We start from the raw sequence: 18,270 nt of genomic DNA, 5'->3' as shown, positions 1-18,270 counted from the left end.
GGAAGGGAGGTTATGTAGAGGAAGGGAGGTTATGTAGAGGAAGAGAGGTTATGTAGAGGAAGAGAGGTTATGTAGAGGAAGAGAGGTTATGTAGAGGAAGAGGGTTATGTAGAGGAGAGAGGTTATGTAGAGGAAGAGAGGTTATGGAGGTGTAGATGATGTATATGTAGATGAGGTATATGTAAATGAGGTATATGTATATGAGGTGTATGTAGATGAGGTATATGTAGATGTGTTATGAGGTATGCAGATGATATGTAGTGAGGTTAAAGATATGTAGATGAGATATATGTAGATGAGGTATATGTAGATGAGGTATATGTAGATGAGGTATATGCAGATGAGGTATATGTAGATTAGGTATATGTGATGTTGTATATGATGGTTAGGGATGTAGTTGATATGTAGATGAGGTATATGTAGATGAGGTATATGTAGATGCAGATGAGGTATATGTAGATGATATGTAGATGAGGTATATGTAGATGAGGTATATGTAGATGAGGTATATGCAGATGAGGTATATGTAGATGAGGTATATGCAGATGAGGTATATGTAGATGAGGTATATGTAGATGAGGTATATGCAGATGAGGTATATGTAGATTAGGTATATGCAGATGAGGTATATGTAGATTAGGCATATGTAGATGAGGTATATGTAAATGATATGTAGATGATATGTAGATGAGGTATATGTAGATGAGATATATGTAGATGAGGTATATGCAGATGAGGTATATGCAGATGATATGTAGATGAGGCATATGTAGATGAGGTATATGTAGATGAGGTTTATGCAAATGAGGTATATGTAGATGAGGTACATGTAGATGATATGTAGATGAGGCATATGTAAATGAGGTATGTGTATATGAGGTATATGTAGATGAGGTATATGTAGATGAGGTATATGCAGATGAGGTATATGCAGATGAGGTACATGTAGATGATATGTAGATGAGGCGTATGTAGATGATGTATATGCAGATGAGGTATATGTAAATGAGGTATATGTAGATGAGGTATATGTAGATGAGGTATATGCAGATGAGGTATATGTAAATGAGATATATGTAAATGAGGTATATGTAAATTAGGTGTATGTAGATGAGGTATATGCAGATTAGGTATATGCAGATGAGGTGTATGTAGATGAGGTATATGCAGATGAGGTATATGTAGATGAGGTATATGTAGATGAGGTATATGTAAACGAGGTGTATGTAGATGAGGTATATGTAGATTATATGTAGATGAGGTATATGTAGATGAGGTGTATGTAAATGAGGCGTATGTAGATGAGGTATATGTAAATGAGGTATATGCAGATGAGGTATATGCAGATGAGGTGTATGTAGATGAGGTATATGTAGATGAGGTGTATGTAGATGAGGTATATGTAAATGAGGTATATGCAGATGAGGTATATGTAAATGAGGTATATGTAGATTAGGTATATGTAGATGAGGTATATGCCGATGAGGTATATGTAGATGAGGTATATGTAGATTATATGTAGATGATGTATATGTTGATGATGTATATGCAGATGAGGTATATGTAGATGAGGTATATGTAGATGAGGTATATGTAAATGAGGTATATGTTGATGATGTATATGCAGATGAGGTATATGCAGATGAGGTATATGTAGATGAGGTATATGCAGATGAGGTATATGCAGATGAGGTATATGCAGATGAGGTATATGCAGATGAGGTATATGCAGATGAAGAAGAGAACAGGTACCTGTACTCAATATAACAAACAACAGTTTTAGGATCACTAGATATTTATAACTGTGAGTACTGCAGCCCATCAGAGATGCATGTTGCAGGGAACAGGCCTGAGGTCAGGAATGAGAACAACACAATGAATGATGTCAACACCCAGGAGGCTTCTGGATATGTGCTAGTCACTTTTGGCCCGGCACTGTGGAGGGTGAGACAGGTTATGGGTGTAGATACAATGATATATTAGATAGAAGGGATTGTAGATTATACTTCTTTAATTACAAACGTTTTATAGAAAGAAAAAAGATTTAAAAAAGAAGAAGTAACTAGGTAGAAAGCAGAACTAGGATCACCTGTGCAATAAATTAACAATATACAGAACAAAGTGCTTCATTTTATTTACAATTAAATACCTCCTCGGGGCAGGGAAGGAAGGGAGGAAGGGAGGGAGACAATTTCAATGTCCTTTTTTTCTTTTGTCAAACCGTTAATTTGAATCACCTGTTTGAATCACGCGTCAACAAACCACTGTGAAGGGCTTCTCTGTCAGGTACCATGACAACCAGGGTTTGGGTTCAGCTACCATGACGACGAGGGTTTGGGTTCAGATACCATGACGACGAGGGTTTGGGTTGTAATCCTCAGCATGGTGAGAATGACTTGGGCCTTAATCTGGCATCTCAAAAAAGATCACCTGTGTGCACCAACATCAACCCTCTGTTGTAAACGTACAAGTTTAGATGAGCAGAGACTGAACATTCCTTTACTTCTCAGGACTTTTGCCTTTCTGGCAAGAAAGTTTGACAAACTGCCAAATCAGAGATTGGCAGACAGTGTAGCACATTGGTGGAGGAGAATAAATAAGACGTATGGTGTGTATGTTTCATGTGCTTTACTTTACCTGCCCAACCGTGAGCTTAGAATGATAAGGTTCTATCTCCGTTTAGAATGATAAGGTTCTATCTCCGTTTAGAATGATAAGGTTCTATCTCCGTTTAGAATGATAAGGTTCTTTCTCCGTTTAGAATGATAAGGTTCTATCTCCGTTTAGAATGATAAGGTTCTATCTCCGTTTAGAATGATAAGGTTCTATCTCCGTTTAGGGTGGTTCAGAGATATTGAGCGTCAAAGTTTTTACATTCCATTATGTTTTGTGAGATGGAACCTTTGTAATTTATGGATTACTAACTCAAAAATGTCAACATTTAAAAAGATAACACCACACAGGCATTAATAAACACCTAATGGATCAGATTATGTAAAAAAACTCAATTTTGAAAAAAAATGGAGATAGAACCTTATAATTCTAACGTCACGCAATGACCTTTTCCGAAATATATTTGAAACAAATGTACAAAAATATACCTTTAAATATATTTATATACCGTCATTTCTACACAACTCTAACACTACATCCTCTACCTCTATGGCCTAGTCTCATGATGTCACATGACTCACACCCGTCTCCACCAACTAACAGTTTGACAGGATAACAAAGAACTGACCTTATCCAATACAACATGACTCTCTGTGTCCAATCGGATCTTCATAACATAAGCGTAGTAGGCAGGCTGGGGAAACACTTTTGTGGGGGGGGGGGGGGGCTGGGTGGGGGGGGGGGGGGGGCTGGCTGTTGAGATGACACCCCCAGCTGGCTGATAGACAAAGGAAGTGACAGTGATGATGCTGCTCCTGCTGCTGCTGATGACGATGATGATGACGATAGTTCAAGAAGAGGAAGAGTCGGAAGGAAAAGAAAAAACACGACCGAAAACTGCCAACCGGGAGAGAAAAAAAAACGACGACCAACTGCCACCTCAGTGCTTCTTCCTCACCCTGAGGTTCTTCCTGCGTCCCCCTCCTCCTCCTCCTCCTCCTCCTCCTCCTCCTCCTCCGCCTCCTCCGCCGTTCTCCCCCTTCCCCCCCCCCCTCTGGCCCACCCCTCCCCCTCCACCCCCCTTCTTCTTCACGCAGTAATACTTGGTCACCGTCTTGCGACACTGGTCGCACTTCACCGCGCAGCACCAGTGGAACTTGCAGTTGCAGCTAGACACTAACTCCTCGCGCCGCTCCTCCACCGCCAGACCGCACTCCCCGCACAGACGCTTGCAGCTCCGCTTCTCCCACCGACTCAGACCCCCCTTGTTACCCCCTCCTCCCCCTCCCCCTCCTCCTCCACCCCCTCCACCTCCTCCTAACCCTTTCCTGAGGCACTCCCTCCCCTCCGTCCCCGCTAGGCCCAGCGTACGGTTCTCCAGGCAGTAGTCGGGCGAGTCCTCCAGGTGGACCAGCTCCTTGCGGCTCATGGAGCTGAAGGTGTCGGCGATGGTGTCGCCCCGGCTGGCCGCGCTGTTCCCGGCGCCCCGGAGCAGGTCCACTTTGAGCGCCCGGTGGTACTTCTCCTTCAGGTAGTTGCCCACCTCGCGGAAGTCCGGCAGCTGCAGCCAGCAGGTCTGCGTGGTGCAGCTGCCCGAGACGCCGTGACACTTGCACGTCCGCTGCATGGTCCCTCTGACGGCCTGGGTGGTGGGGAGGAGGGCGGGGGGGGAGGAGGGCGGGGGGGGAGAGGAGGGAGGGAGGGAGGGAAGGAGGGAGGGTGGGAGAGAGGGAGGGAAGGAGAGAGGGTGGGAGGGAGAGAGGGAGAGAGGGAGGGAGGGAGGGAGGGAGGGAAGGAGGGAGGGGGGAGGGAGGGAGAGAGAGAGGGAGGGAGAGAGGGAGGGAGGGAGGGAGGGAGAGGGAGGGGGGGAGGGAGAGAGGGAGGGAGGGAGAGAGGGAGGGAGGAGGGGAGAGGGAGGGAGGAGGGAGGGAGGAGGGAGGGAGGGAGGGAGGAGGGAGGGAGTGAGGGAGGGAGGGAGAGAGGTAGGGAGGGGGGAGGGAGAGAGGAGAGGAGAGCGAGAGGCTTTGGTTACACAATAATGCAATAATGCTCAATACTAGAAGGTCTCCATCACATGGTGTGTGTGTGTAGACACCAGGCTGACACAGGACTGCAACATCACCCCGAGGCTTGTTTTTGTTTTACAAACATGGTGCACACACATGGGCCGCGTTGGTAAATTGGCCAGAGTGTTGAACACTGGGTTCAACGTCATAACGGGACCGAGTCATCTGATTGGACGAGAGGCAGTCACGTGGACGCTCTCCGGCGCTCTCAGAGCTCATCCACGAACGCGGCCTGTACTGTATGGATGATATTCATCCATCCTCTGATTTTATCTTAAGGAAACCCTTGTGTGTGTGTGTGTGTGTGTGTGTGTGTGTGTGTGTGTGTGTGTGTGTGTGTGTGTGTGTGCGTGTGCATGTGCATTTGTGCCGTGCGTTCATGCCGTGCCTGTGTGTGTGGTTGTGTGTGTGTGTGTGTGTGTGTGTGTGTGTGTGTGTGTGTGTGTGGTTTAGTGCTGTCCCAAACGACTATTTTTCTAACGATTAATCTAGCGATTATTTTATCGATTATTCGATTAGTCTAACGACTAATATATCGATAAGTCTAACGATAATTCTTGTACTGTAAAAAAAAAAAAAAAAAACTTTTTTGTCTCCACCTCACTGCTATGTTTAGCCAACTTGAATGCCAACATGGCCATTTAGAAGTCTGTCCATCACCACAACACATAGCTAGCTAACGTTACTCTCGCTGCTATGTTATGATTAGCTAAATTGATGCTAACGTAGCATGCGAGCTACGAGCTAGATAACGTACAGTAGGTGCTCGCACCACAATGACAATAGGCTACCGTAGCTAGCCAGCTACATAGCTAACGTTACTAACACCAGAAGACAAGACATACGAACTGTGGTGAGCTACATTGCTTGTGTAACATTAGCTAGTAGCTATCCATTTTCACTCATACACTTAATTGTCTCGCCTGGTAAAATAAAGGTAAAAAAAAAAAAAAAACTTTTTTTTTATTTGCGACTAACCGACGCATATTACGCTAACCGACGTATTGACGTAGTCGGTGACGTCGACGACGTCGAATAATCGTAACAGCCCTAGTGTGGTTGTGTGTGTGTGCATGCATGCGTTCGTGCGTTTGTGCCGTGTGTGTGCGTGTGCGTGCCGTGCGTTCATGCCGTGTGTGTGTGTGTGTGTTCATGCTGCGCATGTGTGTGTGTGTGTGTGTGCGTGTGAGTGCGCACCGTGCGTTCATGCCGTGTGTGTGTGTGTGTTCATGCTGCGCATGTGTGTGTGTGTGTATGTGTGTGTGTGTGTGTGTGTGTGCGTGTGTGTGTGTGTGTGCGCTCAGGCTCATGCTGTGTGCCAAAGACATCTCATTGCTTCTTGATTGACGTGTCGTCAAAATAACCAATTGTGCGCTGGTGCCCTTCCACTCCACCAGAGGAGGATGGGGGGGGGCAGGGGGGGTCTCAGGGGGGCAGGGTGGGTTCAGGGGGACAAGGGGGGGTCCAGGGGGTTTCAGGGGTCCACCCCGGAGCTCGGGGCAGGTTCAGGGGTTCACCCCCTGAGGCTTTGTCCGTCATTGTACCCCTCTCAATATTTCCTGACTTCACCCGACAACAACCAGCTGTCGGTTGAAAAGGAACATTTATTTTCGGGTGGTGGGGGGGGAGCGCGTTGTCTGGAGGTGTGAGAGACCGAGTTACACATTGAGTGGTATTGTCCCTGCAAGTGGAAAAGGGAAAAGGGGCTATTCTGTTTAGCGAGCCACCGTCTATTGACCATGTGTGTTCTTCTGCCGCAAGGAACGATAAATGGGAGTGGAGGAATCTTTAAAAAGGAGGTTTTCTTCTTCTTCTTCTTCTTTTTCTATCACAAAGTTTTTTGATTTCAGTTACAATGATGCCCCAGGTGTCTCTGGGAGCGCGGGGGTGGCGGGGGTGGCAGGGAGCGGGGGGGGGGGGGGGCGTACCGAGAGGGTAAACAAAGACCACTTCAGTTGGACGCCCGCGGGGCTCCTTCCCGCCTCGGACAAAGCCCAAACATAAATGTAGGATCCTTGATAAAGCCAGAATAAAACAATAAAACAAAACACTTATTTTTTCTTCATTTTTTTAAAAAGCAGGCATAAAAACAGGGACCTCTGTGGTAGTGTCTGGCTCCCCAGGACCTCTAATTAAAGCCCGCCGGCGTCTGAGCCGAGATCTGCTTGCTGAAGGACATTCAGGCCTCTGGGTAAATAGGACCCTTCTGCTACAGCGAACTCACTGTTATCGTTGGGGGTACGAGTGGCACCTCACTTACGGGGGGACGGGGACGTGAAAGGGACACTTGGGTGGTACGGTCGCTGACATTCTGAGGTAGAAAAGAGGGGAAAGAAATGATTCAAAAGGTACTTTACATCGGGCGGGGGGGGGACGGGGGGGACGACCCCCCATGGTAACATCCTACCGACTATGACAGTCTTACTGATTCAGTCCTCCAAGCTCAACTGTGTTCTCCTCAGAGTTTGTGGAGAAGAAGAAACAGAAAGAAACAGAAAGAACTGAGCCTGAATTCTGTATTCAAAATGGTTTGTGTGTGTGTGTGTGCGTGTGTGTGTGTGTGTGCGTGTGTGCGTGTGTGCGTGTGTGTGCGTGTGTGTTGGTATTCAGCGCATTTCATATATAGGTATCAACACGTCTTTAGATTGTGCCTCACACCAACCACCACCAACATACATCCACCTAGCCACAACATCGCCATTTTGTGTCAAAGATGCTCACAGTGTCACCATTTTGTGTCAGTGGTACTGTAGTGGCACCGTACCTTCCGCCCGGCCTCGTTGTTGTGCAGGTTCATGGCGGCCCGCGCGTCCTGGCCCGTCTCCAGGGCGTCCACGAACTGTTTGGAGATGGCCTCCCCGAAGCCCACGTTGTCACTGCAGCCCCCCCACAGCCAGCCCTGGCCCCCTGGGGAGACAAGACCACCGTCAGACTGGCTGTGTGTATCTGTGTGTATGCTACGGTACATGTGGGAATACGGTACATGTGGGAATACGGTACATGTGGGAATACGGTACATGTGGGAAAACTAGGGTTAGGGTTAGGTGCTAGGGTGACTTGGTACATGAGGGCATGTCTAACCCTAACCCTAACCCTAACCCTAGTACCCTAGCACCTAACCCTAGTATTCCCACATGTACCGTAACATATATACCAAAATAGTGAAAATACCACCACTCATCCGTTATCAGGCTTAAACCCTGGTACACACATAAAGATAATCTGGCCGATTTCGGGCCCGATTTCCCCCCTTCCGACCAAGGACAGCAAACGCCCGATTATCGGACGGCTCTAAAGATTATCCTACCAGATTATCCTGTGGTGTGAGGTGTCTTAAGAGTCAATCAGAGACTCCAGACTGTCGTAGATCAGATCTTTATGCATGTGTGGTGTGCTGTATTGGGAATATCGGAGCACACCACACACAATACGATCAAAACTGTTCAATCCATGATGTTTTATCTTTATGTGTGGGGTCTCTCTCAGATGAAAAAATCTGTTAAGATTTAGAAAATGTTCATGTGTGTACCAGCCTTTAGCTGAGGTGCTGGAACTGAAGAGGACCAAATAGAGTGAGAAAAAGCAGCATCTGCACACTCAAATCTGTGCAGAAGTTTTATTGCGAGCTTTCGGTCATGGACCTTCTTCAGGCGTCTATGTGTATACCTACTACCTAGTACCTACTGTACTAATCATACAGTACTTATCATCTATAACTGGTATTTAAAAACTATACTTATTCTACTTATAATCATGTCTTTGCACTATAGCCTTTCACTATTTGCACTCCTGGTTAGATGCTAAACTGCATTTCGTTGTCTGGTACTCTGCAACGACAATAAAGTTGAATCTAAACTAATCTAAACTAATGTAATCTAATCTGCCAGGTCACATAACAACACGGATTCTCTGACTCTCACAAGTCCTGAGGAAAGCTGTGATGTTTCTTTGTGTGTGTCAAAACAGACTGCTTATCCCCACAGTTGTGTGTGTGTGTGAGTGTGTGTGTGTGTGTGTGTGTGTGTGTGTGTGTGTGACCACGGAACACACTGAATGGAAGCGTTAAATGAAAACATTTATTTCCAAAGTGGTTCTCAATGGTTCACGGTCGAAATCACAAACACAGGAGGACACACTGGTGAGTGCTGATTTGTAAATAATTAAATGCTGAATATGCTACAAACGACACATTTTCAGATTATAAAACAACTCAAGTCATATAGAATCTGTGATTGACATTTCCTCTAGCCTACCCTAAACAGACGGTCTATCCACAACACTCACTCTCTTTTAATTACATTTCAATTTAACAGGCTTTACTGCCAAATCAAGTGTGAAAAAAAATAACATTCTTTCTCTCTCTCTCTCTCTCTCTCTCTCTCTCTCTCTCTCTCTCTCTCTCTCTCTCTCTATGCCCTCCCTCCCTCCCTTTCTCTCTCTCTCTCTCAATCTCTCTATGCCCTCCCTCCCTCTCCCTTTCTCTCTCTCTCGACATTCAATACTTTTGGGGCTGTCAATCTTTTCTTTGTTTTTGTTTAATTGAATGTTGAATGGAACTTTTATAATATAATAATAACCATCATAATAATAATAATCCATTGCGTTAATAATCACCCAATCCATTGCGTTGTTGTAGTATTTTGGCTCGACTAGAGAGTTTGTGTTGTGATTCTCAACAACGTTGGAAACGTGAGTTCCGTGTTTCAAAAGAAAAGTCAGAACATTTTGATTGGTTGCCGACATGAGGACCGAATGATCAGACGGTGTCACATGTGTGTGTGTCCTCCTGTGTGTGTGTGTGTGTGTGTGTGTGTGTGTGTGTCCTCCTGTGTGTGTGTCCTCCTGTGTGTGTTTGTGTGTGTCCTCCTGTGTGTGTACGTGTGTCCTCCTGTGTGTGTTTGTGTGTGTGTTTGTGTGTGTCCTCCTGTGTGTGTGTGTGTGTGTATGTGTGTGTGTGTGTGTGTGTGTGTGTGTGTGAAGTCCTCCTACCCCGCTGGCCGTTCCTGGTGTCATCACAGCCACAGTTGTCAAAGTCCCCCAGACTGCAGTTCCTCGTCAGGGTGTACATCACCCCTGCCGAACTGATGGCATGGACGAACGCTGTCTCCCGATTGGCTGTGGAGGAAAACAGAAAAAGTTAAAAAAGATAGATATATAATAAAATTAAAATAATTTCAGATCACCCATTTTACAGCTCTATGAACGGAGGGAAAAAGGAGGAACAGTATTTGGGGGGTTATAGAAACAAAAACAAAAAGGAAACCCCGTCTGTTAGACTGCTACGTATCACCCTTACAGTGTTACAGTACGACTGTCTGAGTCTCTGTTCTCCTCTGGGACTGGTGGAAGACCTTGAGTAGGCGTGGACTGCCACTACGCCTTTACCCCTCCACATTATACCTCCTTGTGAAGCCGGGGGCTCCTCTCCTCTGAATGGAGCTGCTCTGGTGACCCCCCACCCTCCTCCCCAGACCCCCACCCTCCTCCCCAGACCCCCACCCTCCCCTCCACCTCACCCCACCCTCTCCACAGAAGCTTCTATTTCAGCCACTCTCCCTGCCTCACAATATCCTTTTATCTGACGTTCCTGTGCCGGTAATTAACACATTGTGTCTAATTGCCTTGGGAATGCCATGTTTTCACAAGGCTTGAGTGGGAGGGGGGGTGGAGGGGGGAGGGGGGAGGGGAGGGGAGGGGAGGGGAGGGGGGGGTAGGATGTTGTGAATTGGATTAGTGTGTTTGTTTTAGAGCAGGGTGACCATGACCACTATAGCAAACCTTTAGAATGATGAATCTCTTCTGACTAAACAAACTCAGGCTCACTCTCTATCTCTCTACCCCCCCGCAACCCCTCCTCCCTATAGACAGATAGATAGATAGATAGATAGATAGATAGATAGATAGATAGATAGATAGATAGATAGGTAGATAGATAGATAGATAGATAGATAGATAGATAGATAGATAGATAGATAGATAGATAGATAGATAGGTAGATAGATAGGTAGGTAGGTAGATAGATAGATAGATAGATAGATAGATAGATAGATAGATAGATAGATAGATAGATAGGTAGATAGATAGATAGATAGATAGATAGATAGGTAGATAGATAGGTAGGTAGGTAGATAGATAGATAGATAGATAGATAGATAGATAGATGGATAGATATGTACCTACAGTAGGTAGGTAGGTAGGACCCTGACCCTGACCCTAAAACCCACTCAGACCCATCAGCCTCATCTTATGTGTCAAATCAAATCAAACTTTATTTGTCATGTACAGCGCATATAGCCGTGAATTAATCATAATAATTAATAATAATAATAATAATAATAATAAGGTAGTAATATCTTAGTAATAATAATAATAATAACAATAATTGTTTTATTGCCATGCAATCAACTTGTCAGTCAATTGTTGGAATTTGGTATTTTATGCTCTAGGCACAGGGTCAGCCATAGATGGCGACCCTGGACCAATTAGGGTTTCAGTGCCTTGCTCAAAGACACCTCAGCGGTTTGACCTGCCGATGTGCCGACCTTGTGATTATCAGACGCCGGCTCGACCGCTGAGCCACACCCACCCCAGGGAACACACACAGTGAAATGCTTGGAGATCTGAGAGCTCCTAGATCAACCATTTTGTAAACGTTGTGTATCTGTGCTGGTGTGCTTCCTTGGCCAGGTCTCCCTCAAAACAAGAGATTTTAATCTCAAGGGCCCTCCTGGTTAAATAAAAGTTAAAAAGGATAATAAGTGGCCTGGGGTGGTCCAGTGGTCTAGCACCGTGGCCTGGGGTGGTCCAGTGGTCTAGCACCATGGTCTGGGGTGGTCCAGTGGTCTAGCACCATGGCCTGGGGTGGTCCAGTGGTCTAGCACCATGGTCTGGGGTGGTCCAGTAGTCTAGCACCATGGCCTGGGGTGGTCCAGTGGTCTAGCACCATGACCTGGGGTGGTCCAGTGGTCTAGCACCATGGCCTGGGGTGGTCCAGTGGTCTAGCACCATGGCCTGGGGTGGTCCAGTGGTCTAGCACCATGGCCTGGGGTGGTCCAGTGGTCTAGCACCATGGCCTGGGGTGGTCCAGTGGTCTAGCACCATGGCCTGGGGTGGTCCAGTGGTCTAGCACCATGGCCTGGAGTGGTCCAGTGGTCTAGCACCATGACCTGGGGTGGTCCAGTGGTCTAGCACCATGGCCTGGGGTGGTCCAGTGGTCTGTCTTCACTATCTCTGTCCAGTGGAATGGAGTGTGAGTGGGTTTTTATAAAGAAATTATAAAAAGTTAAATCATAAAAGAAAGTAAACGGACTGCACTTATATAGCGCCTTTATCCAAAGCGCTTTACAACGGCCTCTCATTCACCCATTCACACACACATTCACACACCAATGGCGGCCAAGCTGCCATGCAAGGCGCCGGCCGGCCCGCTCATCGGGATCAACTTGGTGTTCAGTGTCTTGCCCGAGGACACCTCGACATGTGGCCAGCCGGGGCTCGACTCGAACCGCCTATCTGCCGACCTTGTGATCATTAGACGCCAGCTCCTCTACCTCCTGAGCCACAGCCGCCAGGTATCCCTCGAAAAAGAGAGAGACTACCTCCTGGTTAAATCAAAGTTAAATGAAGGTTAACTGTTAACTTAGATTCAACTGTCACTTTCAAATTTGAAATAAGATTTGACAGTTGGTGATGTGGTGTTCTAGTGTTCAAAAGCACATCCACAGAGAGTAAAAACGGTGTGTTGGCATTCAGCCGTTGGGTCCAGACTGTGACGACTCCTTCCCTCAGCAGCCCAGTCACCCAACACACACACACACACACACACACACACACACACACACACACACACACACACACACACACGCACACACACACACACACACACACACACACACACACATCCAACACACACACACACACACACACACACATCCAACACACACACACACACACACACACACACACATACACACAGTTATAGTAAAGGTGAAGGTAGTAGTGAGGGTACCGCTGCGCAGGCCGCTGTGCGTGGACAGCTGCAGGGCTCTCTCAGGGCAGTTCCAGCGGTCCCAGAGGAACTGGTGCTTACACTCCTCGATGCCGCTCTGCGCCCCCGCCGCCACACTGCTGCTGTAGATCAGGTAGGCCTGGGGGAGACACACACGCAGGGCTGCGCTCAGAAACACGCTCTGGAAATCTGATTAGCACTGCTGGTAGTCTGAGTCACTAAAGAGAGACCAGACACACACAGCAGGGCTGCGTTCGTAAATACGCTCTGGAAATCTGATCGACAGCACCACTCATGGAATGCCTCTTGTCGTCCAAATTCAAAATCAAATTACTTGGTTGTCCTTTTATAACGTAGTTGAACCCAGTGTGCGCTCTGGCGCTCTCAGAGCGTATTTACGAACGCAGCCATAATCAGAATCAGAATCAATTATTTTTATTGCATAGTATATAAAGTATATTCGCAAATTGACTTGGTGTGGTTGGTGCATAAGACATAAACAAGATACAAACAACAATATAATAAACAACTATAACAATGTAATAAACAACACTATACAGTATATATGTTACGGTACATGTGGGAAAACTAGGGTTAGGGTTAGGTGCTACGTCGACTTGGTACATGCTGGCATGTCTAACCCTAACCCTAACCCTAACCTTAACCATAGCACCCTAGCACCTAACCCTAGTTTTCCCACATGTACCGTGTTCCCACATGTACCATAACATATACGCAAACTAGTTTAAAGAGACAATGACAGGGCAGTAGAACAGTAATGATGTGTAGGCTTGTTTGTGAGGCCCACCGCCACGGGGGAGAGACTGTACAACATTATAATGCTGTTACTCACTTTACTTATCTGACTAAGTCTATTATTGTGATTTCCCATTTTGCTGCAATGTTGAAGAACCTAAGCCGAAGAGTTTTATTCTTGTGTACTTGTACATTGGATGTAATCAAATAAATTCTGATTTAGATTCTAATTCTGATTCTATTTGGAACACTATGTACAACAAGGTCTAAATGGACTAAATAATGTTTATTTTCAATAGAAAATCTCCATTGGCGGTGTATTAGTCTGAGACTATAGGCTTAATATGTGTCTGGGAAACTGTCCTGAAAGGGTTTGAAGGATAAAGGATAGCACGACTCTGAAGCTCTTCTCACTATGTATCAAAGCACTTTAGATTTTTTTGTAGCAGCAACAGAGTTTTTCTAATGACGGATAATCAAATTTAATAAGACACGTATCAATCATTGGTTTAGACCAGTTTCCGTTTCATCACTTGCAGTTCTAACAGCCATCAAAACCTGTCAATAACAAGAACCGACAAGCAAGGTTTACATTGGAAGGGTTCATCACCTTTGGTTGGTGGGCAGCACACCAACGTGCAATGGAGACGTAACAGTTTCACTCACTACCCACAAAACCTTTCCTCTGAGGCACAGAAAGTGAGACTGAAGACCTCCATCTCTTCAGACTACACCTAAACTGTCCCTCCTGAAGACCTCCATCTCTTCAGACTACATCTTAACTGTCCCTCCTAAAGACCTCCATCTCTTCAGGCTACACCTTAACTGTCCCTCCTGAAGACCTCCATCTCTTCAGACTACATCTTAACTGTCCCTCCTAAAGACCTCCATCTCTTCAGGCTACACCTTAACTGTCCCTCCTGAAGACCTCCATCTCTTCAGGCTACACCTTAACTGTCCCTCCTAAAGACCTCCATCTCTTCAGACTACATCTTAACTGTCCCTCCTAAAGACCTCCATCTCTTCAGGCTACATCTTAACTGTCCCTCCTGAAGACCTCCATCTCTTCAGACTACATCTTAACTGTCCCTCCTAAAGACCTCCATCTCTTCAGGCTACATCTTGACTGTCCCTCCTAAAGACCACCATCTCTTCAGGCTACACCTTAACTGTCCCTCCTGAAGACCTCCATCTCTTCAGGCTACACCTTAACTGTCCCTCCTGAAGACCTCCATCTCTTCAGGCTACACCTTAACTGTCCGTCCTGAAGACCCCCATCTCTTCAGGCTACACCTTAACTGTCCCTCCTAAAGACCTCCATCTCTTCAGACTACATCTTAACTGTCCCTCCTGAAGACCCCCATCTCTTCAGACTACACCTTAACTGTCCCTCCTAAAGACCTCCATCTCTTCAGACTACACCTTAATTAACTGTCCCTCCTGAAGACCTCCATCTCTTCAGACTACACCTTAATTAACTGTCCCTCCTGAAGACCTCCATCTCTTCAGGCTACATCTTAACTGTCCCTCCTGAAACCTCTCCATCCCCCTGTTCACTTTGTCTATACTGAAAAGAATGAATTAAAAAATCTTCCTTCTTCAAGGATTATGTTTGCCAATGGCCCCTGGCCAATTACTTTGTCTAATGATGACTGATGGATAGATGATTCACTTACTTAGACAAACGTATTTGTTATAAGTCACTCTGGATAAAGGCGTCTGCTAAATACCCAAAATGTAATGTCAATTAGCGTGGGCTAAAAGTATAGGCTATCACCCTCGACGTTTGGGGTTAGTTACTAAATGATGAGATGTCGAGACAATACTGATCCAGCCAACCTTGCGTGGACTAGCCTACTACACCAAGCACAGGCTAGTTAAATCAGCTCTGAGCGCATTAGCCAGAACACTCTCTGTTCCACTCTCTGAACCTGATCCACCAAGCCGGGTGTCCAAATCCCAAAGACCCTCTCTCTCTCTCCTCTTCACAAGTTCACTCTGTCCACTTGGCTTTCGCCTGGCTGGTGCTCGTTCAGACTGTGTGAATGATACATAATATGTCTCAAGTGGTCTTTGAGAGAGACGGAGCTACCACCTCTCCCTCACGCTGGGGGCCCACGGCTGCACTAATGATGACCACCCACTCACCACCGCGCTCTCTGCCTCTCTCCTCCTCTCCTCCTCTCCTCTATACAGACTCAACCGTGTCCCTCCAACAATTCACGGCCTCTGAAGAGGGGGTCAAGTGTGTGAGAGATTGAGAACATTTTCCCAAAAGAACAGAACATACAGCAACTGATTTAGGGGTTAGTTAGTTGTTAGGACTTTGTGAATCGTCCCACAGGTGTTAAAATGATAAGGATAGGATATTTGTTTTAACTCTAGGAGCTGCTGGATGATGTCATAAAGGATACTAGCTACTGGACAAGATCTCTGGTCACCCTTTCAGATCATCTATCTCCTCCTATCATTTGCATCTGTTTGGGACCCTTTTAAGATATCCTGCAGCCACACTTCATTCAGTGAAAAGAGGAGATCTATAGGGGTGAGAAGAGATAGCGATCATGTCCTCTCAGACCCGGTGGTTTGTGTTTGACATCCTCAAAGGAGGCTCTTTTTTTTTGCTCTCTTTTTCTTTTTTGGGGGGAAGGAGGAATCTGGATAAAAAGATCAAAAGGATGTTGGCTTACCTTGGGTCCAGTCATCAGGAAATTATTCACTGACCTGGAAGAAGAGACGGCTTATTAACTCTGAGAGACTAAGTGTCCTTCACAGGGCGGAGGGAATTCCTCCGCTCTCTCACCCCTGCCCCCCCCCCCCCCCCCCCCCCAACCTCCACACATCTGTCATTATAATACCTAATAACACTTAATAACCGGCGTTTTAGATCTTAATATTAACAGTCATCGACGGTCATCGTAGGCTACGTGTTTCCCAGAGGACACCCAGGGTGCTGGTTAACAAGCACGCTGTTACAGTGTTACAGTGACCTTTCTTGAGAAAGTTCTGGAAAGACCAAGAACACACATTTGTACGTTTTTGTGAGAAAAAAAAACACCTAGATATTTTTTGGTTTTTATTTAATCTGTAGCCTAAACAGTCAAAATGCTGCTACTTAAATGAATCATGCTCCAAAAGAGGCAATGTAAAAGAGTGAGTTGCGAGATGAAGAACATTTAATTTAAAAACGGAGAACTCATTATTATTATTAAGAATATTACCAAAAAATCTCTCTTTTTCATCAAATTTCTCATGGATACATTCTCCTAAAGGACCAGCGGCCCACAGTCCAGACACACAATGACGTAAGAGGGCAAATAAACAATAAACAATCCTCAAATGATTGATTACATTAAATACAAAATAAACTAAATTATCATTATCAATTGGATAAATAATTTCCCTATTCCAGTTAATAACAAAAACAAAAACAAAAAAGCTATCCAGCCATCCAAATCCATTGACTTGGGGGGGGGTAGACCCAATTGACCGCAGGATCAACATTCAACAAAGTTCAAACTCACCAGCTGCAGCAAGTCCTCATATTAGCCATCAAAACGAACACGTAATAGAAGACCTCCACATGCATGAACATCCTGACAGGGAGGGGAGAAGGATGGCAGGCAGGCGATCACCTCTATGTTGCAAAGCAGCAAAGCCACAGTGGCTGGTGGGTCTGGGCAGGAGAGAGAGGACAGGGGGCTACCTACACACACACAGAACCCGACTCAGGCCGCTGAGAGTCTCATGTGGGATTGGAGGGGGGCTCTGAAAATGGAGCCACTCTCATCTCAACAAGAATTATCTGCTTAATTAAAGATTTTCCCCCCTGTCTTGCTCTCGGCCAATCAGAGCATAGTGCAGCAAAGAGAGATTGAAATGATCAAAAGGGCGCCTGGCTGCATGGGCCTTCTGGGGAAGAGATCCCCTCTCTCTCTCTCTCTCTCTCTCTCTCTCTCTCTCTCTCTCTCTCTCTCTCTCTCTGTCTCTCTCTCTCTCTCTCTGTCTCTCTCTCTCTCTCCCTCTGACTCTCTCTCTCCCTCTCTCTCTCTCCCTCTCTCTCTCTCTCTCCCTCTCTCTCTCTCTCTCTCTCTCCCTCTCTCTCCCTCTCTCTGACTCTCTCTCTCTCTCTCTCTCTCTCTCTCTCTCTCTCTCTCTCTCTCTCTCTCTCTCTCTCTCTCCTCTCTCCTCTCTCTCCCTCTCTCTCTCTCTCTCTCTCTCTCCCTCTCTCTCTCTCTCTCTCTCCCTCTCTCTCTCCCTCTCTCTGACTCTCTCTCTCTCTCTCTCTCTCTCTCTCTCTCTCTCTCTCTCTCTCTCTCTCTCTCTCTCTCTCTCTCTCTCTCTCTCTCTCTCTCTCTCTCTCTCTCTCTCTCCCCCTTGGCCTGCCGACGAAAAAGCTGGAGTAAATTAATATAAAAACAGGAACGGGCCGATTGATCTCCTGAAGTTTGAAGAGTTTGATACAGTGATCAGGCGGATTAGTTGGGCCATTATCTCCTGGGACTGGGAGTAAACATGAAATGTTGTTAAGGATCTTCGGTGTGTGTTTTGAGGAAATTACCGCCTGGTTTAACAGATTGAATCAATAGTTGATCCCTTAACACACTAAATCCTGACGTTTGAAAGACGAGCGCGTTTGGCTTTTCCATAGGCGTGTGAAACAGGCTATGGCGAAATACTCTCAACTGGTTTTGGATAAATAAATAAATATGGGAAATTAAATGAAATTGTTGACACGTCACGTACTAACACCTAAACAATCTAAAAATAAGATGCAGCTTTTTCTTTTCACATTGATAATTGTAATGCTGTCAGAGAATTAACGGT

At 45.9% G+C, this 18,270-nt stretch overlaps 1 protein-coding gene across 1 annotated transcript; it reads right to left on the bottom strand.

Annotated features, from left to right (window-relative positions):
• Positions 1–1,512: 1,512 nt before the first annotated feature.
• On the bottom strand, positions 1,513–17,038 carry wnt8b (wingless-type MMTV integration site family, member 8b; the record flags this gene model as incomplete). Its single annotated transcript, XM_080547704.1, has 8 exons — positions 1,513–1,752; positions 3,677–3,873; positions 3,925–4,255; positions 7,444–7,586; positions 9,669–9,794; positions 12,688–12,826; positions 16,134–16,167; positions 16,968–17,038. The coding sequence occupies 8 exons, from the start codon at positions 17,036–17,038 to the stop codon at positions 1,513–1,515; spliced, it is 1,281 nt and encodes a 426-aa protein (XP_080403830.1).
• Between the last annotated feature and the right edge of the window lie 1,232 nt (positions 17,039–18,270).

This window comes from Nansenia antarctica (assembly GCF_963989245.1).
Source record: "Nansenia antarctica genome assembly, chromosome: 17".
Taxonomy (NCBI): Eukaryota; Metazoa; Chordata; class Actinopteri; order Argentiniformes; family Microstomatidae; genus Nansenia; species Nansenia antarctica.
Note: the sequence above shows the minus strand (reverse complement) of the source record. Positions and strands in the feature narration are given on the sequence as shown.